Raw genomic sequence first — 26,902 nt, 5'->3', positions numbered from 1 at the left:
CACTGCACATTTCAGTGATGCCCTCAAAGAAGTTTAACGATCATGACTAAAGATTCGCAACCTGTCTTAAAATCCATTACTAATTATTGGGGCGATTAATCAACATGCGATTTTCGTTGGGTGAAAGCTGTTGAGTATTCCTTTTAGCTATGTAGGTTTTCTTTTAACCTGCGCTTAATGGGAGAACGTCATTAACAGTATAATGAAAAAATAAATTTCCCCATACTAATTTGCATGCAAACTTGAAACGGCTTGTGCTAAATCAGTTTTAATCCAAATGAGCTCAAATTTTCAGAGGATACTCAGAACATGGTAAAGAATCAGATGAGCACTGTGGAGCAAAATCGATTTTTTGAACCACCCTAGTGCACATGTTTGAGGGAATTCATTTCAGTACCCGTTCAATCTTTCCACAATTTAGGGGGGGCGACGGCCCCCCTGCTCCCCCTTGGCTACGCCCATGGTACCATATATGGTGGGATGCAGATGGCGGACGGTACGTGGAGGAGGCGAATGAACCACGAGTTGCATCAGCTGCTGGGAGAACCATCCATCGTTTACACCGCGAAAATCGGACGACTGCGGTGGGCTGGGCACGTTACCAGAATGTCGGACAATAACCCGGTGAAAATGGTTCTCGACAACGATCCGACGGGCACAAGAAGGCGAGGTGCGCAGCGGGCAAAGTTGATCGATCAGGTGGAGGATGACTTGCGGACCCTCCGTAGACTGCGTGGTTGGCGACGTGTAGCCATGGACCGAGCCGAATGGAGAAGACTCTTATATACCGCACAGGCCACTTCGGCCTTAGTCTGAATAAATAAATAATAATAAATTTTAACAACATGTTTCATATAAATTTTATTGATTTGAATATCATTTCAGAAAAAAAGATAAATACTATTGGGAATGCGCTCAACGTAAGCATGGCAAGCAAAGCGGAGATCAATGCAAGGGGCGTCTGGTTTCCGTTCTCAAAAATGAAGCTCATCAAGTTATGTCGAAGAAAGAACACGTTCATGAACCCAACCCGCTGGATACGGAAGAAAGGAAATACAGAAGCCAACTTAAAAAGAAATCAATTGATTCGAGCGACATTCCTTCGAAAGTCATACGGGAAGTAGCTGCCAGTAATCCGCAGATTTTGCAAACTCGTGCCACCAAATTCGCTCAAAAAATGGTCGTCCATAGAGCCCGTCAGAAGCAACTGCGTCCTATAAATGATGCTGATGTTGAGGATCATTTCATACCAGAGGAGTTCAAAAAAACCATCGATGGCCAGCTTTTTTTGCAAACCGATAATGCAAATGCCGATTCGAAAATTTTAATTTTCGCAACGCTTCCCAGTATACAACGGCTTCAAGAGTACTGGTTGGTCGATGGTACGTTTTCTACAGCACCGCAACAGTTCAGTCAGATTTTTTCAATTCATGCTCCTGTGGGTCTGGGGGCAAGTAGAAGGATCCTGCCACTCGTGTTCATTTTGCTCAGCTCTAAAACACAGGAAATTTATACAGAAGCTCTCGAGGCTCTTTTGGACATTTGCACAAATAATGGCATGCTTTTGAAACCACGGTACGTATTAATGGACTTTGAGAAGGCAGTTGTGAATTCTGTGAGGGACGTTCTCCCAGACACAGAATGCTTTGGATGCTATTTTCATTTCGTTCAAAGTCTCATACGAAAGCTTAATAGCCTTGGTCTAAAAAATGATTACTCCAGTGATGTAAACACTTTTATGGCCATAAAAAAACTCCAGGCACTCACGTTCCTACCACCCGATCGCATTATTGACGCCTATGTGGAATTAAAACCATTTTTGTCAGTAAAGTTGGCTAGATTTCTTGAATATTTCGAGCAAACCTACGTTTTCGGAAAAAATGGAAATCTGTTCCACCCTAATCTATGGTCTAATCACAAGGCAGTAATGGACGGCATCCCACGATCTAACAATTTTCTAGAGGCTTGGCATAGACGATGGACGTCCATAGTTGGTAACCATCACTTGGGTATTAACAAACTAGTGGATGAATTGAGAAAAGAACAACATGAAACAGAAGGAAAGATACTTTGTATACTAAAGGGAGATCTAGGTCCGTTTGCAGACGCCGATAATGTTGTAATGGATAAGAACATATTCCAACATTGCACCAATGCAGCTGCTATTAGCAATCTGGATTTCATTGAAGGTATGGCGCTATGTTTAGCTGCAAAGTCCAGTAGAAAGTAAGTAGTTGTATGTACATATGAAAAACTGAATTGCAAAATAAACTTGAATTTTAATTATTTTAAGTATCTTTATTTAAGCCAAGCTTCTATTGAAAACAAACCTCTTTCGCCAATAACCCCTAATACTAAGCTGTGAGACTGTCATTTTTCCTGTTGTAGAAAGTGAATCAAATAGAAAATCAACAATAAATATACAGGATGGAGAGATTTTAAAGAAGGAATCATATCCTCTATTGCCTTAGACCGGGCAGATGCGAGCTTTGAAAGAATAAATAATATCACCTTTGCTTTCCATCAAGCAGACGACAGCTAAAAACAGGATATTGTATAATTCTGCCTTTCGTGGTTCTGCCTTTCGAGATTCCGCCTTTCGTGTTTTCGCCTTTCGTTAGAGTCCCGCCCACGATAAAGCCTCAGAAATACAGAATAATGTCCTCGCTACAATATAGACTAAGAAACTTGGCCAAAAAATCATTTTTCGCAATTTCATGGCCTCTGCCATTTAGGGGATCGGTTTGGGAACATTCTCCCCTAAATTGATATTTGTACACAAAAAACGTGCTCATGATAGTTAAACCAAAAAATAGGATGAATTCTTTGCAAATGTTTCACGGCCCCTTGAGTATGGTCTTGCGGCGCCCCAGGGGGTCGCGGTCCACTGGTTGGAAAACACTGCCTTAGAGTTTGTTGGGTTAATTTTTGAGGATATAAATATTTCTTTTAAATGATATAAATATGGCCTTTTATTTACCAAATTATCTACATAGTACATTCATAACACAGTTATCAAGTGGTCCACATGTGAAATTGTTTGGTTACAGTTTGTTACACTACACTATACAGTTTCTCAAATTTGATACGCACTTCCAAGATCATTACACTTGTTCGTTTTCTTCGCATAAATGCATCTTCCTAGCTATTATAAAACAACACAACTCCTATCAAATTGCATTCAATACCTTGCTAATAGTATATACCGTACATCTCTATCATCACTGAACAATCACCTCTGATTGCATAATCAACAATAATTGCTGCCATACGCAGTGGTACTAATAGTGGTCAGTCATCAACCCGGCTGATGGTTCGAAAGTTATCCTCGATAAGTTCCAACGTAGGCGCCACAGTTCGGGCAGTAGTGGTTGGCATTCTTGCACGAATCTATCACATAGGGAATCCAGAAGCAGGGCCAGCAGCTGAAACGAAACGCATGAAATCGATTAATCACTTGCACAATTTGCATTTTGTTCTGTTGATGTGTATTTGATGATTTGTATTAGGCTGTTTCTCAGCAATACACTGTTTTCAACCTTAGAAGATCATTTCATAAAAAAATCCAGGCAACTGACTTTTGAAGCTCAATGCCATAAAGTGACAACTTGATTTACTGAACACAATCAGCATAAGCCAGGTTTCATTGCAAGCAATACAGCAAATAATTTTGCAAAATCTGTATAAAACTTTGAAATATTCAATAACCATAAAAAGAGGGGTTTCCGATAAGTGTAAACTAATCTAATAAGTAAGGTAGTTGTGATGTAATGTTATACCTCTTGTGAAATCGACAACTATCATTCATTCTGTCGCAAATGCCGATTGAAACATTTAGGAGGACTTAGAATTGAAAATTAGAAACACAAATGTTTACAAATAGTTTTGCTACCATAACGGCTAAATCACAAGTGGAATCTCATTCCTTGTTTCAAACGGATCAAACAATTGAATTAGCTAGTTGATAAATCGCCATGATTGCTAGGACTAGGAGTATCGCCTTTGACTATGTAGAATGTATGGCTCTAAAAGATTAAACGTGAGATGAATGAATAGTAGGGTTCATCACCACACGTGCCACCTTCGTCTTCACCTCGACGGTTTAATATGTCCATCTAGATGAATTTAATGATACATTATTTGGATGAAATAACTAGCAACGAAGACTAGACTTGCCGAGTGTGTGATTTCCATTCTCTATCTTTTCCCCTTTGCTTGTATCCCATAACTGGGACATTGTCTCTCAGCTTAGTATTCATTAAGTGCTACCACAGATAATAATTACCAGGTTTCTAAGTCAAGTTACTATTCAAACATTCGTATATCGTGTGGCCAGTGCGGTTCTAGGCTTACTGAAAAAAAATCTCATCTTTTTTCACCTTTTCATATAATCTTCATTCACTAAGTGCAACCAATAGAAGGATATTCGAATTTTCTTTCAGCATGGTCAACTCTTAACCCCTGACTTCAGATTTCTATTCGATATACAATATTCGACTTTACCAACCAGCAGAAGCAATTACCAATCCAAAAATTTACCCCCTATTATCTAAATAGATACTCCACCCGTTAATTTCCTAGAATGCGCGACTCATGCAATCAAAAGTTTACAATTATCTGTTGCACCGCTTGAGTCAAGTGCTAACGGCATGAGTCGAGCACCTCCGCACCCGTATCTTATCAGGAAATTTACGAATACACCCTCTTGGAAATTCACTTACAAAACGGTCGCCAAAGGTGTACACAAGTTGAGCCCTTATCTTATCGCACCCCATTAGTGTTTGCGCACTGGAAACAATCGAAGTACTTTGGCACCGCCCGGCACGCTAATTACTCGAACTAAGATGCTTGCATGAAGGATGTTAGATTACCTAACAGAATCTCACACTAGCTGTCATGTGAGCTATAATTTCCATCCTCTTATTTTCTATTAAATTAAAACTTACACAAAGAGACACAGCAATCCGGCGAAGATGTGAGTTTTGGTCGATGTTTCGTAGTCCAGGCGGGTGACGATGTGCTTCTGGCAGGAGGGGCAGGTGATTGAAGCCGGATCGGGACCAACCTGGGGTGATGAGACAATAGCTGAAAAAAAAAGAGGAAACGTGAACATTAACTGTTGTAATTGTAATGTTAGCTTCTTTTCGTTTTTTAAGCGGGTGGTAGTACTTAAGCATTAACATTTTTAGTTTAGAATATTTTCAGAGAAGTTGCTTGTCAAAAGCAAGCCAAATAAGAAAACCAACAAAAGTTTTAAAGTATAAGTTTAAGTTAAAAAGACATTCTTTTCGCTTGGTTATAGTACATCTAGATTTCTAATTTCATCCGAATTCTTATGTGCGTATTGAATACCCAGTTGAACCTTTATTTAAGGCCGAAAAACGTATATCAGATATAAATAAAGTAGTGGAATAAAAAGCAATAGAAAGAACTCCTTTGGAAACATGTTCAATAATCCCAAGATTCCAATCACAGACAATTCCTCAATGTCCCTCCCGAGTAAAATACAGAGTTATATGAAAGAATCTAGTCGAAGTTGAACAAGTCAAGGATGTTGCAAATATATCAGATGCGTGCTCAAATAAACTAATCACTAACTAATCAAATAAACAAATCTAATTAACTCGTCTTAGACGGTTGAATACATTCCACTAAAAAAATAATATTTACATACATTCCACTTAAAATATTTTTTCTGAAATCTAATTCCTTTCATTGCTTTGTTTTTGATGAAATAAACATAGGAGCTATGAGATGAAATGCTGAACAGTTCCCCTAGATGTCGGCATAACAATTTCTGAATATTTAAATTCACTGCAAATCAAAATATACAAAATATATCAATATATACAAAAAAATCAGCAGGATGTTTGCACAGAAGGCTCTTTTACCCATAGATGTACAGTGTCGACCCGATTTTGTCACTCCCCGATTTTGTCTACCCCCGATTTTGTCTACCCCCGATTTTATCACCTTTTCGACCCGATTTTATCACGTCCCGATTTTATCACGTTTTGTCACCCCAAAAAATTTTGAAATTTTTTATCGTTGTTTTTATTTCCGCAAATAATACCGCAAACAACATTGATTTGCATGAAATAACTTTCACCGCCTGTAGTTTATTCTAAATGACTTCTGAGTACCTGTGAAGGATTCTGTAAGCATTTTCGACAAGAAATAACGGGTACCGTTCACGCATTTTGCCTATCAAAGGCATAAAATGATTCAAATTTGTAAAATGAATTAAAAAATTGGAAATAATTTTTTTTCCGATTTTTTCACATACCCTGTTTTATCACCCCAAAATTCACCAGGGGGGTGATAAAATCGGGATATTACTGTATTTGAATTGGGCCCTCCTTAGGGTGAGTGGGCCCTCCTTAGCCGTGCGGTAAGACGCGCGGCTACAAAGCAAGCCCATGCTGAGGGTGGCTGGGTTCGATTCCCTGTGCTGGACTAGGCAATTTTCGGATTGGAAATTGTCTCGACTTCACTGGTCATAAAAGTATCATCGTGTTATTATAATTATTTTCTGGCTTTCTAACATAATCCTGAAAGATGCGTCGCATTCCTGAAAGGATTATGGTTAGAACCCATTCGAGAATGCTATTACCAAATACAGAGTTTGTACAGTATGGCCATATCGTATCTATTTCTTTCTTCTTATTTGTCTGGTAAAGTTCGCCAAAACTTTGAGATTTCCAGGGAGGTAAATAAAACTTCAACGAACTCATACAACTCCTATGACTTCTTATGAGGTCAGGGCTAATGATAAATATCGTTTGTTATATCCAAGTCGTCGGAAGATGAGTTGAAATAGCAAACTGGTAGACCAACTTTTGAACAATATACATTAGTTTGGTTGAGCGTCGGGCGAAAACGACAACTTTCTGTGTTTTGACTGTTGAAAATAAAATTTTTAATGCTACGCCAATGGGTAGGCGTATTAGCCTTCTCTTCAGTCCCCTGCTTGCTACAATAGATGGTAGTATCATCATCATCATCATCATAAACAGGACATTTGGTCGAACAGGACAATTGACCGAATAAGGCATTTCATGAGACAGATTGAAACAGCTGTTTTTCTCGTGTTTATCTGCTTTGACAATTAGTGGGAGCCCGTTTGTTTAGTAATTTCGCGCTGAACATTCCGATGGGTCCCGTCATCAGTTCTGCCTGTTTTTCTTTTCGTCTACCAGGGCTTTACAGCAAAGTTTTTCATATGATTCTTAAAACGTGTCGTTAGATTATTCATACCATTGAATTCTAAGCATGAAATGCTGAAGATAACACGAATGAAAAGTAAAACGTTACAAACATTATTTTGTGTTTGGACCTGACGGAATGCTCACGCAGAATCATACCAAAACAAATTATTAGTAGTAAATAATCGGGCCACCGCGAAACGTCTCATAAAATGCCTTATAGGACATCTGGTCAATTAGGACATTTGGTCGAATAGAACATTTGACCGAATAAGACATTTGGCCGAATATACCATTTAGCCGAACAGACCATTAGGCCGAAAGTCATTTGACCGAAAAGGTCATTTGGTCGAATAGGACATTTGGCCGAATATGTTATTTGGCTGAATATTACATTTGGCCGAACATGTCAATTGGCCGAATAGTGAGTGAGTAATGAGGTGTGAAAAGTGAGACTTCCCACTGCTCACTACTTATTTTCCACTTCTTATTGTGAAAAGTGAGTAGTGCGAAGTGAGAAGTGAGACATCTTACTACTCATATCTTCTTTCTCACAGTGAAAAGTAAGTAGTGCAAAATGATAAGAGAGACGTCTCACTACTCACTTTTCACAGTGAGAAGTGAAAATTGGGGCGTCTCACTACTCACTTCTCCTTTCTCACTTCTCACAGTGAATAGTGAGTAGTGCAAAGTGAGAAGTGAGACGTCTCACTACTCATTTTCACTTCTCACTTCTCCCTTTTTACAGTGGGATGTGAGAAATGAGAAGTGAGTAGTGAGACGTGTCACTTCTCAATCCTTTTTTCTCACTTTTCAATTGATATGTTCGGCCAAATGTACTATTCGGACAAATCTTGCTTAACTTTTCAAAAGATCAAAAGTAACATTTTTGTCATGAATTAATTTGAATAGTGCAATCAAAAGCTTTCATATTATTCTGTTGATTGCAATATTGAAATTAATTCATTAAAAAAAATGTTACTTAGGTCCTTTTGAAAAGTTAAGCGAGAAATGTCCTATTCGGCCAAATGTCCTATTAGGCCAAATGACCTTTTCGACAATAGAGAGACCTTAGAACTTAGGAGATCCATAATTTTGAGTTGTAGTCTTTCAAAGAATGACTTTTAGCTAAATGTCCTATTCGGCCAAATTACCTATTCGGCCGAACTAACCATTAGGCCGAAACTCATCTGGCCGAAGATAGGTTTCGGCCTAATGGTTTGTTCGGTTTTTTGGCTTTCGGCCGAATGGGTTTCGGCCAAACGACCCTTCCCCTCTTTTTAAATTTCTGAAAGAAATACATATTATTGTCCTCGAAAGTTTGAACAATTCGATCCAACTACACACTTAAAATGTTGAAGGCCATGAGAGTTAATGACAAACTCGCTGGCCTAGGAGAGGATGTCAACTGCATCCGAAGGACGCGGAGAGGCGAGATGATTCTCGTCTTGAAGCGGGATGCTGCTCAGAAGAGTACTGAGTACAAAAAGTTGACGGAGGAAGTCCTGAACGATGGGGTTCAAGTAAGAGCCCTATGTCCAGTTTCAAACATCCAGTGCAAGGGCCTGGATGAAGTAACCGAGGCTAGAGACCTGGTCGACGCACTGAGAGATCAGTGCAATGTCGAGATCCAGGAATCTACGGTTCGGTTACGCAAAGCTTTCGCGGAATGCAGGTTGCCTCATTCCAAGTACCTCAGGCTGAGGCCAAGAAGGTAATGGATAAGGCTAAACTAAAAGTGGGTTGGTCGGTATGTCCGCTAAGTATAAGCCAACCGCTTCAGACCTGTTTCAGGTGTCTTGGCAACGGTCATAAGTCTTATGACTGTAAAGGACCTGATCGCAGTAAGCTATGCCGTAGGTGTGGAGCTGAAGGCCACCAAGCTCGCACCTGTCAGGCTGCACCAAGGTGTCTGATCTGTCCCCCGGGTACAGACAACAGACACCTCACCGGTGTCCCAGGCTTGTCCGGCCTCTAGAAGGATCCAGACACGCAGGTAACACAGCTGAATCTGAACCACTGCAAGGCGGCTCAATTGCTGTTACAACAGTCGGTTAGCGAGTGTAAAGCTAATGTAGCCGTGCTGTCCGATCCCTACCGCATCCTTGCTGGAAACGGCAGTTGAATTGCGGACAAGTCCAAAATGGCGGCCAGCTGGACTTGCGGGCGATACACCATCCAGGAAATAATATCATCACCTGACGATGAGGGTTTCGTTATAGCAAAGGTAAACGGTGTTTACTTTTGTTGCCGCTACTGTGCTCTCCGGTGGAGTATAGCGCAGTTTACTAGGGTTGTCGATATTCTTGCAGCGAAACTAACTGGTTTAAAACCATAAGTAGTAGCAGGTGACTTCATAATGCGTGGGCAGTGGACTGGGGATCCCGGTCCACAAACGCCAGAAGGTCATACCCTGCTAGAGTCGCTAGCGGTATTAAACGTAGTCCTGCTGGATGAAGGCCAAGTGCCAACGTTCAGGGGATCGAGCGGTGATTCATGCATCGATGTGACCTTCGTCAGCGCGGGAGGGGCAATGGATCCAGGATGGTAGTTTCATGAGGATCAGACCTCCAGCGCTCATCAGGAAATTCGTTTTATGATCCGGTATACCCCCGTAGCAACCACAAGGCGGATCGGCAAAGCCGATCTAGGATGGCGCACCTCGCAGTTCAACCCAGAACTCTTGGAGGAATCACTACGATGGGAGACGCGAGCAGCGGGATTAAGTGGCGACGGGTTAATCGATGTTCTAACCCGTGCATGCGATGTGACGATGCCTAGGAGGACCAAACCTCCCGGAAACCGGCAACCTGTGTACTGGTGGACTGACACAATTGCAGACCTTCGTAGAACCTGTCTTCGAGCAAAGAGAAGGCTGCGACGTGCCAGAACAGACGCTGATAAGGTCGAGAGACGCAGGGTGTTCCAGACAGCGAGCAGAGCTCTGAACTACGAGATCAAATGAAGTAAGAGAGCCTGCTTCGAGCGGCTGTGCAGGATGGCAAACGACAATCCATGGGGAGATGCATACAGGATGGTGATGGCTAGGACCAATACCACGCCACCTGAGAAATCTCCGGGGATGTTGGCCAAAATAGTCGACGGGTTGTTTCCGAGGCATGAATCATCGAACTGGCCCGCTACTCCGTACGAGTCAGTTGACGTGGTACCGCTAGTGACTAACGAAGAGCTTATCGTAGCCGCAAGAAAACTTAAGCTCAATAAGGCGCCAGGCCCGGATGGTATTCCAAACCTGGCCCTTAAACACGCCATTCTTGCCAATCCAGATATGTTCAGGAGCTGCCTCCAGAGATGCATGGACGAAGGAAACTTCCCATATCGATGGAAACGGCAGAAATTGGTGCTATTACCGAAGCCTGGCAAACAGCCGGGAGATCCTTCGGCATACAGACCAGTTTGCCTCCTCGACACAGCTGAAAAGCTGCTAGAGAGGGTCATTCTGAATAGATTGTCGGCTTATACAGAGTGTGCTGGTGGCTTATCTAGGAACCAGTATGGCTTCCGTAAGGGCCGTTCTACCATCGAAGCAATTCGAGCGGTAACGGATACGGCCAAGATAGCGAGAGGTTTAAACAGAAGAGGTATTAGGTACTGCGCGTTGATTACACTTGATGTAAAAAACGCGTTTAACAATGCTAGCTGGGCAGCAATTTCTGACTCCCTGCACCGATTGAGAGTTCCGGATTACCTGTGCAGGATACTGAAAAGCTATTTTCAGAATAGGGTGCTGTTATACGACACTGATGCTGGTCAAAAGTCGATCGTAGTGTCCGCGGGTGTTCCACAGGGATCGATCCTCGGACCGGTTCTGTGGAATATTATGTACGATGGAGTATTACGCCTAAGTCTCCCGGCCGGTGTGAAAATAGAAGGCTTCGCGGATGACGTAATGCTGGAGGTAACAGGAGACACTCTCGACGAAGTCGAACTGAAGGCTTCATACGCGATTGGCAGAGTGGAGGAATGGCTCAACTCGAGGCGGTTGTCCCTTGCACATCACAAGATGGAAGCCGTGGTAGTGCATAACCGTCATGGGCTGCAACAGGCGAGGATAAGAGTAGGGACCTGCACAGTTAACTCCGTGAGGTCTCTCAAGCATCTGGGCGTGATGATTGATGATAAGCTCAATTTTACGAGGCACGTCGATTATGCATGTCAGCGGGCTTCATTGGCGATAAAATCTTTATCACGAATGATGTCCAACAGATCGGCGGTGCATAGTCAAGTGCGTAGGCTGATAGCTGGCGTAACATTGTCTATCATCCGTTATGGCGTGCCGGCATGGGCCGTAGCACTAAAAGCCGAGTACAATGTAAAGAAATTGATCAGAGTACACCGGCTGATGTGCTTACGTGTCGCGAGCGCATATCGCACCATATCATATGAGGCGGTGTGCGTTATAGCTGTGGAGTGCTACAACGAAAGGGACTCGGTGCAAGTGCGACGTGTCAAGAGAGCAGCTTCGTTGCTTAAATGGCAAAGAGCATGGGACACCGCAGTCAAAGGTCGTTGGACCCACAGACTGATTCCAGATGTGTCCAACTGGGTTGATAGGAAGCATGGTCAAGTCAACTTCCACCTAACACAGGTGTTGTCTGAACATGGCTGCTTTAAGAAATTCCTACACAGGTTTGGCTTCGCAGATTCTTCGGAGTGTCCTGAATGTGCAGGTGAGGTAGAATCGGCAGAGCATGTGATGTTCGCATGCCCGCGATTCGAGATAGAACGCAATGCCATGCTGCTTATTAGTGGTATGGATACAACCCCGGACAACCTCGTCGAGAGGATGTGCCGGGAGGAAGCTATATGGAATGCGGTGAACACAGCATCTCAACAGATTATGTCGAAACTGCAGCGGTGGTGGCGTCTTGAACAAAACCAACGTGTGCAGTAAGGGCACCTGTGATGCAGTGAACACTTTGCTCACCCCGACAACCAACATGTCGCGGGTGGGCTGCGGGGACCTCAGTATGTAGATATAGAGGTGCTCGTCTCCAACGTGAGATTATGATACGGACCGTTAGGTTACTATCATAGCTTGCGATCGTGCCCACACATCATCTATTTATCGACTTCAAAGCCGCATATGATACAATCGATCGGGACCAGCTATGGCAGCTAATGCACGAGAACGGATTTCCGGATAAACTGATACGGTTGATCAAGGCGACGATGGATCGAGTGATGTGCGTAGTTCGAGTTTCAGGGGCATTCTCGAGTCCCTTCGAAACCCGTAGAGGGTTACGGCAAGGTGATGGTCTTTCGTGTCTGCTATTCAACATCGCTTTGGAGGGAGTAATACGAAGGGCAGGGATTGACACGAGTGGTACGATTTTCACGAAGTCCGTCCAGTTATTTGGTTTCGCCGACGACATTGATATCATGGCACGTAACTTTGAGAGGATGGAGGAAGCCTACATCAGACTGAAAAGCGAAGCTAAACGGATTGGACTAGTCATCAACACGTCGAAGACGAAGTACATGATAGGAAGAGGCTCAAGAGAGGTCAATGTGAGCCACCCACCACGAGTTTCTATCGGTGGTGACGAAATCGAGGTGGTTGAAGAATTCATGTACTTGGGCTCACTGGTGACCGCCGATAACGATACCAGCAGAGAAATTAGGAGACGCATAGTGGCTGGAAATCGTACGTACTTTGGACTCCGCAAGACGCTCCGATCGAATAGAGTTCGCCGCCGTACCAAACTGACTATCTACAAAACGCTTATAAGACCGGTAGTTCTCTACGGACACGAGACCTGGACGATGCTCGTGGAGGACCAACGCGCACTGGGAGTTTTCGAAAGGAAAGTGTTGCGTACCATCTATGGTGGGGTGCAGATGGCGGACGGTACGTGGAGGAGGCGAATGAACCACGAGTTGCATCAGCTGTTGGGAGAACCATCCATCGTTCACACCGCGAAAATCGGAAGACTGCGGTGGGCCGGGCACGTAGCCAGAATGTCGGACAGTAATCCGGTGAAAATGGTTCTCGACAACGATCCGACGGGAACAAGAAGGCGAGGTGCACAGCGGGCAAGGTGGATCGATCAGGTGGAGGACGACTTGCGGACCCTCCGCAGACTGCGTGGTTGGCGAAGTGCAGCCATGGACCGAGCTGAATGGAGAAGTCTTTTATGTGCAGCACAGGCCACTCCGGCCTTAGTCTGATGATAAATAAATAAAATAAATAGCTTGCGATCGACGGGTGGTGAGGTAGCCACCCTTGAAGTCGATGTTGTGTGTATTGACGTCAAGTGCGTTAGCATAGGCGTGAGCGTTCTCAATAGTCCCCCCCTGATGTATTGCTTAATTGCGGGCCGGGGGTACGGACTGGCGAAAGGGTTTTGGTTTTAGTGGGTCGGGTAAGAGTTACATGACATACCCATCCCCACACTACCTGAGTACCTCCTCAGGTGTCTGGTTGCAGATTTCCGTTTACCCTTGCTCAAGAAAAAAAAAAAAACACACTTAAAATGTAAAAAATGTCTGTAAAATTTCACCGAAACAGCAGAATAGTTCAGTAAACAATTTTACAGATTTTCGGTAGTGTTGACAGTTGAACAAAAGAAAAAATCGTAGCAAATCGGTGAAATAGTTACCGAACAATTCTGCTGTTGAGACTTTGGTGGAATGAAGCAAAATTCACCGAAATCCGTAAAATGGTATCATGTTGGTGTTACTCTCGTTCCAACCTGCAATTTTATCTGATTTTTAATATTATTTCGCGTAAGAAACTTCACCAAAAAACTTTGACTCTTCCTTGTCGGCCGTATGAAATTTGTCGTCCTTGTTAAACTTACGCACAAATTCGAAACATTTAACAACTTTTTACCAATCGACGGGAGTATTAAATTCGTACATTTGATGCAATCCATGTGGTCAAATTGAGTAACACGTGCTTGAAGGTAATCAATACACTTTTGGTAAAAGCTGATCACACTAAATTCGACTTTCGGCCAGCCATTTTCCTCAAGATTTATTTGAGTGCGGACATTAAGTGGTAAGAACTGATAACTTATTCTTTATCGTAGCTTAAACGTTGAATCATCTGTTTTACTGCTATTTCGAAAATTATGTTGTTGGCTGTTTCAATTTTCGTTAACTGTGTTAACTGGCATCGAAATAGCACTTGTTGTTTACTATATGCAGCAAATATCCAATAACTCCTAAACCATCTAAGTTGGCTTAATGCGAACCAGAACTGACAGACACATCATTAGCAATCAAAGCAATCGGGAAATGTATCGCCAGTCACGCGTAGTGAACCATCAGTGGCATAAGGTGTTTCGGAGGCTCCCGCTTGCCTACAGCAAGAATAACACATTTTGGAGTTTCCAAATCAAGTCTCATATTGATTGTAGTCGCACAACAGTTCCATTGAGAATTTACATGGCCTGATAGCACCAAATGATTAATATTTCCATGCTTTACTGTAATTTACCATTTAAAAATTAACTTAACAAAATTTCAACTAGATTGAAAAATGTTTCATTGAATTATATATTTTTTTCTAATTTTTACATCGTCGGGGTTCTGCTAATCCGCACAATCAAAAATCTGCATGGTGCGGATAAACCCCGGGCATATAGAAAATGCGATATGAAACTTCACGGGGCTATTATCTCGAAATGTGCGAAAACCCAGTACCTATGGGATACGATATGACGGTGACAAATATTCTTTATCGTCTACATATTACTCATTGAGTGTTGCACATAAACAATCAAGATAGATTATTGTTCACATCCAAAATCTTGAGCAAACAAGTAGATCTATATAGTAATAGCACGTAAGAGCATTTAATCCAATCAAGAAACTTGAATTATTTTACCACCTTGTTTTTATTAAATATACCTATTTTAAGGATTAGATGGCCGAAAATTCTTAGATTAACTTTAAATCACAAAACAGTTTCGAAGACGAAGGTACTCACTGTGAACATAGGTGGGTTGTGGATGTGCGCCACTGGGCGGAATCATATTGGCATTGGCGTCGTACGGCGGTGGTGGAGGAGGATGGTCATAACTCTGCTGGTACGGTGGATGCGGATAACCGGCCGGTGGCGGTGGCTGTTGATTGGGAACCGGGATAAATCCGGGCTCATGCGGCGGGTACGGTTGGCCTTTGTTTTCCATTTTGTTCTGAAAAAGCACACAAAGCATATCGATAGTAAGTCGAAGGTGGATCCATTTGCGACGAACGCTTGACGGGTGTGTACGAAGCGATTGACGTGCTGGGCATGTGAATTAAAAATTAACATCTTCTGTACAAGTTCACGTGGCTTTGGTGGGTTGTATAGCTGAACATCTTTTAAAAGTATGGAATACACACACACGGAACTAAAATTGGCTCCGCAGATTCATCGGCATGAAATTAATTATTAGTCATGGTAGATAACAGTAATTGTAGCCCAATGCATGCTATCAGTAGCTAATTGATATTTTTTTGTGATGTGGAGATTCTCGTGAGGTGGAAGACCAATTGGCAAATTCTGATCTTAAGACATATTGATATTATTGTAATTGAATGTTTCATACTTGATATGAATCATCAAACTGTATTCATTAATATGAATGTCACCAGAGTGGTGTGATTGAAATCTCGTTTTTATTTCCGAAGAGTTTTATGATCCTCTGTTGGTGCCTTCAGGTCATCATTTGTGAATACAAGTCAAGATCAACGAATGTTTTGTGTGGCTATCAAGCATAATAGAAGAATAAGATCACCACGCAAACTGAGTTGATTGTGCGACCAATTCGCCGAACGTGGCTGTTATCAGTGCCTTACTCCAATATCAATGCCAAATGCCGTCTGCGTTGCCGTTGAACGTCATCGTGCGGAGTGGGTTTGGTACGTAAGCACCAGGCTGCGAAGTGTGAGGGCCATCGGAAATCGTGTCAAGATAGTCTTGACATGCATTGCCATAATGGATTACGTGTTCAGATAGAGAGGCTTAATTTTGTTGATAAACATAAACCGGGTTGTGCATTATCTTTCAAATCCTTGACAACATGGGCGCGTTCCATAAAAATCGAAATAGAACGATTCGTAAAGTGTAGTTTACACGAATATCTTTTAATTATTTCACTTTAATTCCACTCTTATAGAACTACATTTAATTAGCTTTTACATAATCAAAAATAAGGCTCGTTTAATTTGTTATAACATGTTAAATGCAACCTGTTGCAAATTACCTTTTAGAAATCAAAGTGTGTGTGTCCTCCTTAGTCACGGTGTTAAATTATTAGACTTTTTTAGGATCAACCTCTTCAACATACACATTGATGATTATTAAGCATGTTTCGAAGCCGTTCGACCATTCTGCCGTAATCTGAAAAAGTGACGTATACGCCATTTTCCAAAAATGGTGTTAACGAGTACTACTCATCGAGCTCTTTAACAGAAAAATGGGAAACATGCATGTTGTTAAATGGCTGTTACGTCACTTTTCCAGATTACGGCAGCATTGAGGTCATGCAATTTAGGCGAAAAATTAATTACAGACTCTCACCAATACAAATCAAATAGGGTGACCGTACAACTTTTGGTCTGTTTTATTCAACCTCGAAAATATAAATAGGTCATGTAGCCCTCTTAAAAATATATTTCCGATAATAACTAACAAACTCCATCTGTTTACTCACATTGGTCAAAATATGAACCAAGGTCAAAACCGGTACAAAACCTTAGTCGAAAATTTGAATGGTAATGCGAACTCATCATCATTATCGCCAGCCTCAGAGCAGTGTGCAATATGTTAGCGAATATTCACGGCAATGACTATGCGGAAAAAAGGCAATGTATAACTTTTGGAGAAGGGCCCGGCGAATGCCGATGTCGTAATACGTCACCAATCGCCGGATTCGTAAGTTTAAGTGGGTGAAACGTGTGCGCAAATGAATCAACGTAGGTTATCACTCATTTGATTTTGTTTTCGTTTGACTGAGTTGTTTACTATTTTACAAATATTAACTTTGTTTTGATTTCGATGATTCATGGGATCAGGAAAGCCATGGTGGTACGGATAGAAATACGTTTTACACAGTTGATTATACACGGTTAGATCAAACATCCCAAAATTAAGTTCACCAGGAAAGTCTTTGTGTAGGTGTGTTGAGCAGGAAAATTCTCCAAAGTATTCTATAAAAACTTTCGAATTTTTTTCAAAATCTTCACTTGGATTTTACTGCAGATTCTACTAGAATTTCTTTTAATTTTCGGCAGGAAATTATGTTGTACTTCCACGGATTTTTTTTTTGAATTTACAAAAGAAGCATTTTGAAATATCCAAGAAAAAGTATTTGGAATGCCCGAAAGTTATTCTTTGGAACTTTTAAAGGGAATCCTCCGAAATTTCCGCAAAAACTCTTCAGAACATTCACTGGAGATTTTCTGGTAAGTCCCCGACTTTTTTTAATTTCGAAATTCTTCGGAATTTTCCTGAGGAATTCTTTGGACATATAAACAAAATTATTCGAAATGCCCGTGGGAAATTCTTCGTAAATTTCTTTGGCAGTTCTAATGCAAATTCTTTGGAATTATCAATGGAATATTTTCGGAATTTCTAAATAAATTGTTGAAAACTTCCATGAGAAATTTTTTGAATATCCCACCGAAAACTCAAACTCTTCCACAAAAAAAATTACAATTTTATTTTATAGAGCCTTTCTAATTTTCATGAAAATTTATTCGATTTTTTTTACGAGAAGTTCACAAAAATTTCAACTGAAAATTATCCATAATTTCCACCAAAAATTATTCAGAAAATATTCTTTGGAACGTCCAAAAGATTTATTTAAATTTCCACAAGAAATTGCTTCGAATTTGCAAGAATAAAATATCGTAGGAAACCATTCTAAATTTCCACGGGAAATATTTCGGAATGTCCGTTTGAACTTAAAATTACCTCGGGAAATAATTCTAAATTTTCACGGAGTTTTTTAACAGGGAAGGGTTTTTTTTTAACTTGATAGAAAAATCTTAGGATTTCAACAGATGATTATTCAGCGGGATATTGCTGGGAATTTTCAAGAAAAGCATCGGAATTATCACGGAGAGTTCTTTGGAGCATTTCAAGGTTATCAATTGGGTAATTTTACGAAATTTTCACGCAAAACTTATTGGAATGTAGACTTGACATTCTCAAAATTTCAACCCCAAATTTTTCAAAATTCTGAAAATTCTTCGGTTTTCACAATTTGTAACAGGCGCACAGTGGCTTAAATCGTGTTTTAGCGCGTTTATTTAATAGTACCTTTATTTTGTGATTTAGCGTAATGGCGTCCTCGAGACATTTTATCAGTAAGTCGATGCGCTTCTTTGGAGGTATTCAGCCTTATGATCAATCCCCTTGAAAGTGTGATGAAAAATATTTTTAAGCAATTCCTGATCATAATACCTGGTTTACAGTTGGCGTTTGAGTGATAAAGCGGCCTACTTTTCCATACCAATGACATGGGTGCTTTAATGAACATTATGCAACTCAAATGGGTTGCATAAAATCCATTATAGCACATTTGGGTGCTATAATGGAAAAAGCAGCATTAAAACAATAGTTACATGACCACATTTAACTAAATTGGCTTGGGTGAATGTTCAAATAGTGTATTCTTTGTGTGACGTAATAATTAAAATAATTTTATGCCAATTTTCCAGGCAGGTTTATCTATCGCTTCATGGTCTGTCGAACACACAATGGGGCACGATAATATGGAATCTGTTTGTTTTCTGCAGCAACATGATTTTTTGGTAAGATTGGTCATGTTAAGTAAATAAAATTGTACCATTGTGGTACAGATTTATCATATTTAAGCCCATTTTTCGTCATTGCAAAAAATAGCGTGTGCAACTCGTTGCAAAACTCGATTTTTTCAGCACTCGTAGTATTTATCCAACTCGGCAAGCCTCGTTGGATAAACGTACAACTCGTGCTGAAAAAATCATCTTTTTGCAACTAGTTGCACAAACTACTATTTTCCCACTTTACAACATGGAAGGTATATGTCTTCGCGAGAGTTGTAGCAAAAGTTTTTCTGAAAAACTTTGTCGAAGACGCCAAGTTCGTTCGTCCAAGTTTACCTTCGGAGATTTATTGCTTTTTATGCCAACAAGTTTTGAACATGCTCGATGTATAAGCATGGGGACGCCTTGTGAGGAGTGATTGATTTCTACCTTGCAAAGTAGGAAATGGTTTTTGGTGAAACATTACTTACATTCGCTTACAACTCTACAGTTCAGGTATTAATTTAAAGTTCATTACTTGTACTTTGTTATGCGTATGAGATTGATTGCAACTATTTGCCCGGTGTCAAGTTGCATCAAAATCAATTATGACTAAGAAATCCAATAAAACTGTTATAACTTTTTTTAATTTTCAAGTTTTTCAGTTACAATAGCCACCCAACGGCGTATTTTAATATTATCTAAAACTTTCTAGAACATGCGAAAAATGTAGAAATGAAAATGAAAAAGATATGATGAAAACCCCATTTTAAGGGGTTGTCAGCATAAAACGTAAAAAATCTCCAAAAGTAACGGAACTACGAACTTGGTGTCTTCGACAAAGTTTTTCAGGAGAACTTTTGCTACAACTTTTATGAAGAATCAAACCTTATATGTTGTGAAGTGGAAAAAATAAATTTTACATCTCACTTTTAAGGGGATTGATCAGTAAGCTGAATACCTCCAAAGAAGCGCATTAACTTACTGATTAAATGTCTTAAAGACACCATTACGCCAATTGCATAATAAAGGAACTATTAAATAAACCCGCTAGAAACCCGATTTCAGCCACTGTGTGGCGTTGAGAATTATAGGTCGGATGCGTGACAGATTTTATCAGTGGCGCGCCGATGCAAAAGTGTCGGCGATGGTGGCGCACACATCTAGGAGGAATTGAATTTAACAGTAATTAAATGAATTGGCTTTGAAATTTGATTTCAGGAGTTATGGGCAGAGGATTAAATTTGATTTCGTTTCAATTTGATTTTTGTTCAGTTTGATTTTGTTATGTTTGAAATTCGAATTTTGTTGTAATGTTTACATGGAAATTGAATAGCTGATTTGCTTAAAACGTGGCTGTTTTCCATATTTTTCGAATCACATATGATGTTTTGTAAAATTTGAAAAGTCTACGTAGACTTCACAGATAACCGTGTCGTTTGGCCTAATTTTTAGATTGCCTTCTAAAAAGCTGCAGAATTTTATAAAATCGAAATCAATTAACCTTAAACACACGAAAAAACTAATAAAATATAAATATAATCGTAAAAATTAATCAACAAACTTGGCAGCAAACGATCCTTCAAAACCTGGTCAAATTATTTGAATGACTGAACACACGCACACTCCAAATTTTCATCCAAAGGCAAGTTCAAACTACCCAAATGGAAGTTCAACTACATTTTAGGTAATTTGAATTGACCGATGGGTTTGTTGAACGTATTCTTTGAAACTTTTTGATTATGTTTTCCAAGTTGCAGACAACTCAAAAATGGGTTGCACGTTTAATACCGACAATTTAAGTTTAAAGTACCTGATGCCAAGTTCGCAATTTAACCTAATTTGAAGTTTGGGGCTTGAACTATAAATTTGAGTGAAAACGAACTTCAATTTAGGTTGTTTGATCCAACCGTGCAGAGTCAATCGGTCAAGCGATCAACAATCGTGATTGGGCAGGTAATATCTAGACGTAAAACGGGTAAGCCGCGAAATGGTATGAGAATGAATTGCATATTTGGGAGATTTGAGATCCTGAAGTTAGGAAGGAACATGCACAGGCTCTGTCTCAATTCTTGAATTACTTTATTTATTTATTTATTTATTTATTTATTTATTTATTTATTTCTTTATTTAGTTATTTATTTATTTATTTATTTATTTATTTATTTATTTATTTATTTATTTATTACCAGACTAAGGCCAGAGTGGCCTGTGCAATACATAAAAGTCTTCTCCATTCAGCTCGGTCCATGGCTGCACTTCGCCAACCACGCAGTCTGCGGAGGGTCCGCAAATCGTCCTCCACCTGATCGATCCATCTTGCCCGCTGAGCACCTTGCCTTCTTGCCTTCCTTCGTTTCCGTCGGATCGTTGCCGAGAACAATTTTCACCGGATTACTGTTCGACATTCTGGCTACGTGCCCTGCCCACCGCAGTCTTCCGATCTTTGCGTTGTGAACGATGGATGGTTCTCCCAACAGCTGATGCAACTCGTGGTTTATTCGCCTCCTCCACGTACCGTCCGCCATCTGCACCCCACCATAGATGGTACGCAGTACTTTCCTTTCGAAAACTCTCAGTGCGCGTTGGTCCTCCACGAGCATCGTCCAGGTCTCATGTCCGTAGAGAACCACCGGTCTTAAAAGCGTTTTGTAGATAGTCAGTTTGGTTCGGCGGCGAACTCTATTCGATTGGAGTGAGCGGAGTCCAAAGTACGTACGATTTCCTGCCATGATGCGTCTCCGAATTTCTTTGTTGGTATCATTTTCGGCAGTCAACAGTGAGCCCAAGTACACAAATTCTTCTACCACCTCGATTTCGTCACCACCGATGCAAACTCGCGGTGGGTGGCTTACATTGTCTTCTCTTGAACCTCTTCCTATCATGTACTTCGTCTTTGACGTGTTGATGACTAGTCCGATCCGCTTGGCTTCCCTCTTCAGTCCGATATAGGCTTCCTCCATCTTCTCAAAGTTACGTGCCATAATATCTATGTCGTCGGCGAAACCAAATAGCTGGACGGACTTATTGAAAATTGTACCCCTCGTGTTAATCCCTGCTCTTCGTATTACCCCTTCCAAAGCGATGTTGAATAGCCGACACGAAAGACCATCATCTTGCCGTAACCCTCTGCGGGTTTCGAAGGGACTCGAGAATGCCCCTGAAACTTGAACTACGCACATCACCCGATCCATCGTCGCCTTGATCAACCGTGTCAGTTTATCCGGAAATCCGTGTTCGTGCATTAGCTGCCATAGCTGGTCCCGATCGATTGTATCATATGCGGCTTTGAAGTCGATGAATAGATGATGTGTGGGCACGTTGTATTCGCGGCATTTCTGCAATACCTGACGTACGGCGAACACCTGGTCTGTGGTAGAGCGTTCACCCAAAAATCTCGCCTTGTACTGCCCCACGAACTCTCTTGCAATTGGTATTTGTCGGCAGCATAACATTTGAGAGAGTAGGCGGCGTTAGCAATGTGATTGCGCGGTAGTTGCTACAATCCAGCTTATCGCCCTTTTTGTAGATGGGACACACGACACCTTCCATCCACTCCTGCGGCAGAACCTAATCCTCCCAAACCTTGGTAATCACCCAGTGCAGCGCTCTAGCCAGTGCCTCACCAGCGTGTTTAAATAGCTCTCCTGGTGGTTGGTCAACTCCAGGAGCTTTGTTGTTTTTCAGCCGGCCGATCTCCTCCTGGATTTTTTGAGATTCGGAGTCGGAAGACGCATGTCCTGCGCGCGTGCTCCTAGGTTTATTACCATACCGCCACCGTTGTCTGCCATATCGCCATTCAAGTGCTCTTCTTAGTGCTGCCGCCACCTTCGGAACACCTCACGCTAGTTTGTAGGAAGATTCCCGTTTATGTCCTTACACATATCGGGCTGTGGCACGTGGCCCTTACGTGAACGGTTCAACTTCTCATAGAACTTTCGTGCGTTATTAGCGCGGTACAGTTCCTCCGTCTCTTCACGGTCTCGATCTTCCTGCTGGCGCTTTTTCCTCCGGAAAATCGAGTTTTGTGTGTTCCGCGCCCGTTTGTATCGTGCCTCGTTCGCAATTCGTGCGGTGTTGCAGCAATCTCGCCCATGCTGCATTCTTCTCCTCAACTAACTGCCAGTCGTTTCTCTGATCCAGGGACACCGTGCCTAGTGCAGCGGTTGGGGTGCTTCCAATGGCGGATCGAATATCTCTCCAGCCATCTTCAAGAGATGCTGCGCCTAGCTGCTTTTCCGTTGGGAGTGCCATATCCAGCTGCTGCGCGTAGTCTTGGGCTAGTCTTCCGTCTTGTAACCGCCCAATGTTTAGCCGCGGCGGACGACTCCGTCGCGTGTTGTACACCGTCGTAAGTTTTTCAATATTCGCACTGCGGTAAGTGCGTACGTTCGTGTTGTCGGAGAAGAATTTACCGTCGATTAGAACTTGGTCGATTTGGTTTTCCGTTACTTGATTAGGTGATTTCCATGCGGCCTTGTGGATATTCTTGCGAGGGAAGAAAGTGCTGCGGACTACCATTCGATACGGTATGCAGACTATCCGATCCGATGACCGGTCTATACATTTCCTCCCTCATACCTGACCGTTTATGTCACCGATGATGATTTTAACGTCCCGCAGTGGGCATCCATCGTATGTCTGCTCCAGCTGTGTATAGAACGCTTCTTTCTCGTCATCGGGTCTCCCTTCGTGTGGGTTGTGCACGTTGATGATGCTATAGTTGAAGAATCGGCTTTTTATCCTCAGCTTGCACATCCTTGCGTTGATTGGCTGCCACCCAATCACGCGTTGGCGCATCTTTCCCAGCACTATGAAGCCGGTTCCCAGCTCGTTGGTGGTGCCACAGCTTTGGTAGAAAGTAGCCGCTCGGTGCCCGCTTTTTCGCACTTTCTGTCTACTGTCTGTCCAGCAAATTTCCTGCAGCGCCACGACGTCGAAGTTGCGGGAATGTCATTCATCGTAGATCATCCTGTCGCAACCTGCGAAGCCTAGCCTCAAACCTCACCACATCCTAGGCAAACCCCACAACTCGCAGATGGCCTGGGGAGGGATCGTCAAGCCCTTGGACATAGTCCCTGCTGCCCGAAATGAGAACATAGTTAATGGATTTAGGAATCCAGTATGTTTTCATGTTATGAAAATACACCATGAACTAACCTCGTGATCTTATGAATTTAGTTCACATAACATTTTTATGTAATGCAAATGCGCTACATTTTGATTGTTGATATTGAAAAAAAAACAAAAAAAATCAACATGAGGATTGAACTCGAATCCACTGAGTGAGAGCCTAACACTCTGCTTTTCAGCGGCCCTTGCCTCTTGGTAACGAGACAATCGAATTGTAACTGCATTTTAACGACTGATTAGCATTGTGGGGAGTGGGGGTGGTGTCATGAATAAAGTCCCTGAAATCAAATTTTATGAATTTGTTTCCGTGTTGGATACAAGAAAGCTGTTTTCCTGCGCGCGCGAGCTATTATGCTAGAGATTCCATGGAGAGCGATTCCATCCCAGCATCGGAAAGATGCCCCATCCCAGCATCGGCATCGTTTTTTTTTTGCTGTTAGTGATTGAGAAGGTGCATTTTTGAAGCTAAATTAGCAAATTAGCTCTTTTTGAGACTACAATGTTATAGAAGAGAAGGTTGAGCAAGACAAACTTACAGTTTCCGTCGGTAGCAGAATCACGAACGCGCGTCAGAGACGCATAATTGAAAATAAATCGGTTCGTTTCAAGACCATCTTTCAAAGGAAAGCTGATGACATTTTTTCAAAGTACAAAACACAATCGCTCAGCGATGGTAGAAGGGTCAATTGCAACGATGCCTTTCTTTGTTCTATTTTTTTTAAAGCTGACGTTTGCTCGGATTAAGGCAATGATAAATGTGATCCCTTTTTTGAAGTAGGCGTTTTTCTGGAACAAGGTAACGGTAATTGTGAATATTTTTTTGGATGTAGGCGTTTGCCTGGAATAAGTCAATGATGAATGTAGTCCCTTCATCGCAAGTTGTTTTGGCGTTTGGTTTGTCCGTCTTTTTGAAACATTTCTACAACCAGTTCACATTCACCAGTACAATCTCCTTTATCCATGTGAAAAAATACATTTCTCTTTCATAGTTTAAAATCATGCCAACTGTCCGCTATGCCAAATGAGTCACACTTTTGTTTCAGTCCGAAATGATGCCAAATGTCGGATATGACCTTATACAAAATGAATGTTAGTTTCGGGTAAATAATTTTCCGTGTAAAAATTGTACATTGAAATGTCCACAAATTGATATTTCGGATGCATTCTAAGTTCGGACACCAGAATTTGTACGAGAAGATTTTTTAAATATTTTGTCTTACATATTTAGATGCTTGTCTTTTAGATGCAATTCAAATATTCTCTCAACACAATTAGTTGAGTTGCTTCTGGAAGGATTGTCTATTTGAACACATACGTAGCAGACTAGCGCAAAAAATGTTTTCGACGATCCATATATCACCTGTTGAGTTATGCCACATTTCCGTATTGGTTTGTTTTGATATATTAACTATCGTCGATGACTTGCCATTGAAATGTCCATGCACACACATTCATCATGACCAACTCGTTTACATTTCATAACCAATTCCAGTGCCATTGTTATGCAACAAATCATTATCCACGCCAAGCAGAAACATAAACCGGTATCATTGAGGGTAGCAAACAAAATGCCAACCATCTAATTTAACTTTGGCCACAACTTCAGTCCCACTGTAGACAGTTGTTCACCAACATGGTTCCTTAACCGTTCCTTAAATGCACCGCCTTTTGTACGGGACGTCGCTCTCAACTTCATAGGTGCAAAGGTACTCACTTTTACTTTCAGTGCTGTATTTTCTTGGTAACCGCAAACGTGTTCCGCCGGATCAATGAACGGAAAATTTCTCCCCAAGTGGAAACGCACAACTCTGACTAACAGGGACGGTAACTTCAATGCGACGTTTGCGACGAACGAACTAACCGAGGGATCCGATTCCGCTGAACGACTAAAGCACACTGAAGGGGCCTTGCCAGCCGGTTGTGCTCAAAATAGAGCGAAAATGTTTGTGTTTTCCTACCGCCGCGTCGCGTCGTCGCGCAGCTGCTTACTGGAGACTGATAGCTGCTGGTTACTGATGCTATTGTCGTGGTTCAGTTATTGGCCATTCAGCTGTTATCTGCACTAAAGCGATGATGTTCATTATATGGGCTGAAGACGTCACCAGTTAGTTGACGTCTCTTTTCCATGTAAATGGTTTTGGTCGGGCGACTACGATCGTTCGGTGAAGTTCAGTGCGTAAGAGTGCGTAGAGCATTCCTGGTTGAAGCGACTCTCAACTTGAGTCATAATGGTGGACAAAGGCATTGAAACCAGCTGAGAATCTAATCAAAGTAGGTTCTTGAGAGTTTGTATGACCGTTTGGATTATTTATGATTATAATTTAGTTGCATAATATTCATTCTAACATGTATTAGACCCATTATTAGACACACCAATCATGGGACATACGATTACAATACAATAAATTCCTTATGTTGTTGCAAACATTTCTTATTCTAAACAAGGGCAATGATAGCTATCCTTTGGGTAATTCCATTGCCATTTCAGCTCCGATAAAGCAGTATTGGCAGAAACTTGTTTTGATCCTTCTTGTTTGCTGTTTCTTTTTACATAGGGTCACGGAAGGTAATGTTAGCATAGGATGGAATGTTGGCTCATCACGTAAATAAATTAATAACTCAGCAATTATACATCGTTTTAAAGAGAAACATTCGTCACCACTGCTTTAGAAAAGTGTATCGGGCACATTTCAGTTACTTTACGCTAGATTCCTGCACTTTTGACGTAGGACTACGTCTGTCTTTTCTATATTGGGGTACACTTTGCGATTGCGAAAATCGGGGGCTGTCACGAAAATACGATAGACTTTAAACTTTAA

The 26,902-nt window shown here is 41.5% G+C and overlaps 1 protein-coding gene across 1 annotated transcript; it reads right to left on the bottom strand.

Annotated features, from left to right (window-relative positions):
- Positions 1 to 2,943: 2,943 nt before the first annotated feature.
- LOC134212842 (lipopolysaccharide-induced tumor necrosis factor-alpha factor homolog) lies at positions 2,944 to 26,066 on the bottom strand. Its single transcript, XM_062691061.1, has 4 exons — positions 25,798 to 26,066; positions 15,163 to 15,370; positions 4,947 to 5,085; positions 2,944 to 3,425 (listed from the first exon to the last, which is right to left on the bottom strand). The coding sequence occupies exons 2-4, from the start codon at positions 15,362 to 15,364 to the stop codon at positions 3,323 to 3,325; spliced, it is 444 nt and encodes a 147-aa protein (XP_062547045.1). The 5' UTR covers positions 15,365 to 15,370; positions 25,798 to 26,066; the 3' UTR covers positions 2,944 to 3,322.
- Between the last annotated feature and the right edge of the window lie 836 nt (positions 26,067 to 26,902).

Source organism: Armigeres subalbatus, chromosome 2, assembly GCF_024139115.2.
Source record: "Armigeres subalbatus isolate Guangzhou_Male chromosome 2, GZ_Asu_2, whole genome shotgun sequence".
Classification (NCBI taxonomy): domain Eukaryota; kingdom Metazoa; phylum Arthropoda; class Insecta; order Diptera; family Culicidae; genus Armigeres; species Armigeres subalbatus.
Note: the sequence above shows the minus strand (reverse complement) of the source record. Positions and strands in the feature narration are given on the sequence as shown.

Bases quoted from the DNA above. Each gene is read 5' to 3' on its own strand.
- LOC134212842 (XM_062691061.1), bottom strand. From the start codon at position 15,364: ATGGAAAACAAAGGCCAACCGTACCCGCCGCATGAGCCCGGATTTATC. The intron at 5,086-15,162 runs GTGAGTACCTTC...TTTTTTTTTCAG, and splicing joins ACAACCCACCTATGTTCACA to CTATTGTCTCATCACCCCAG. The intron at 3,426-4,946 runs GTAAGTTTTAAT...GTTTCGTTTCAG, and splicing joins GGATTGCTGTGTCTCTTTGT to CTGCTGGCCCTGCTTCTGGA.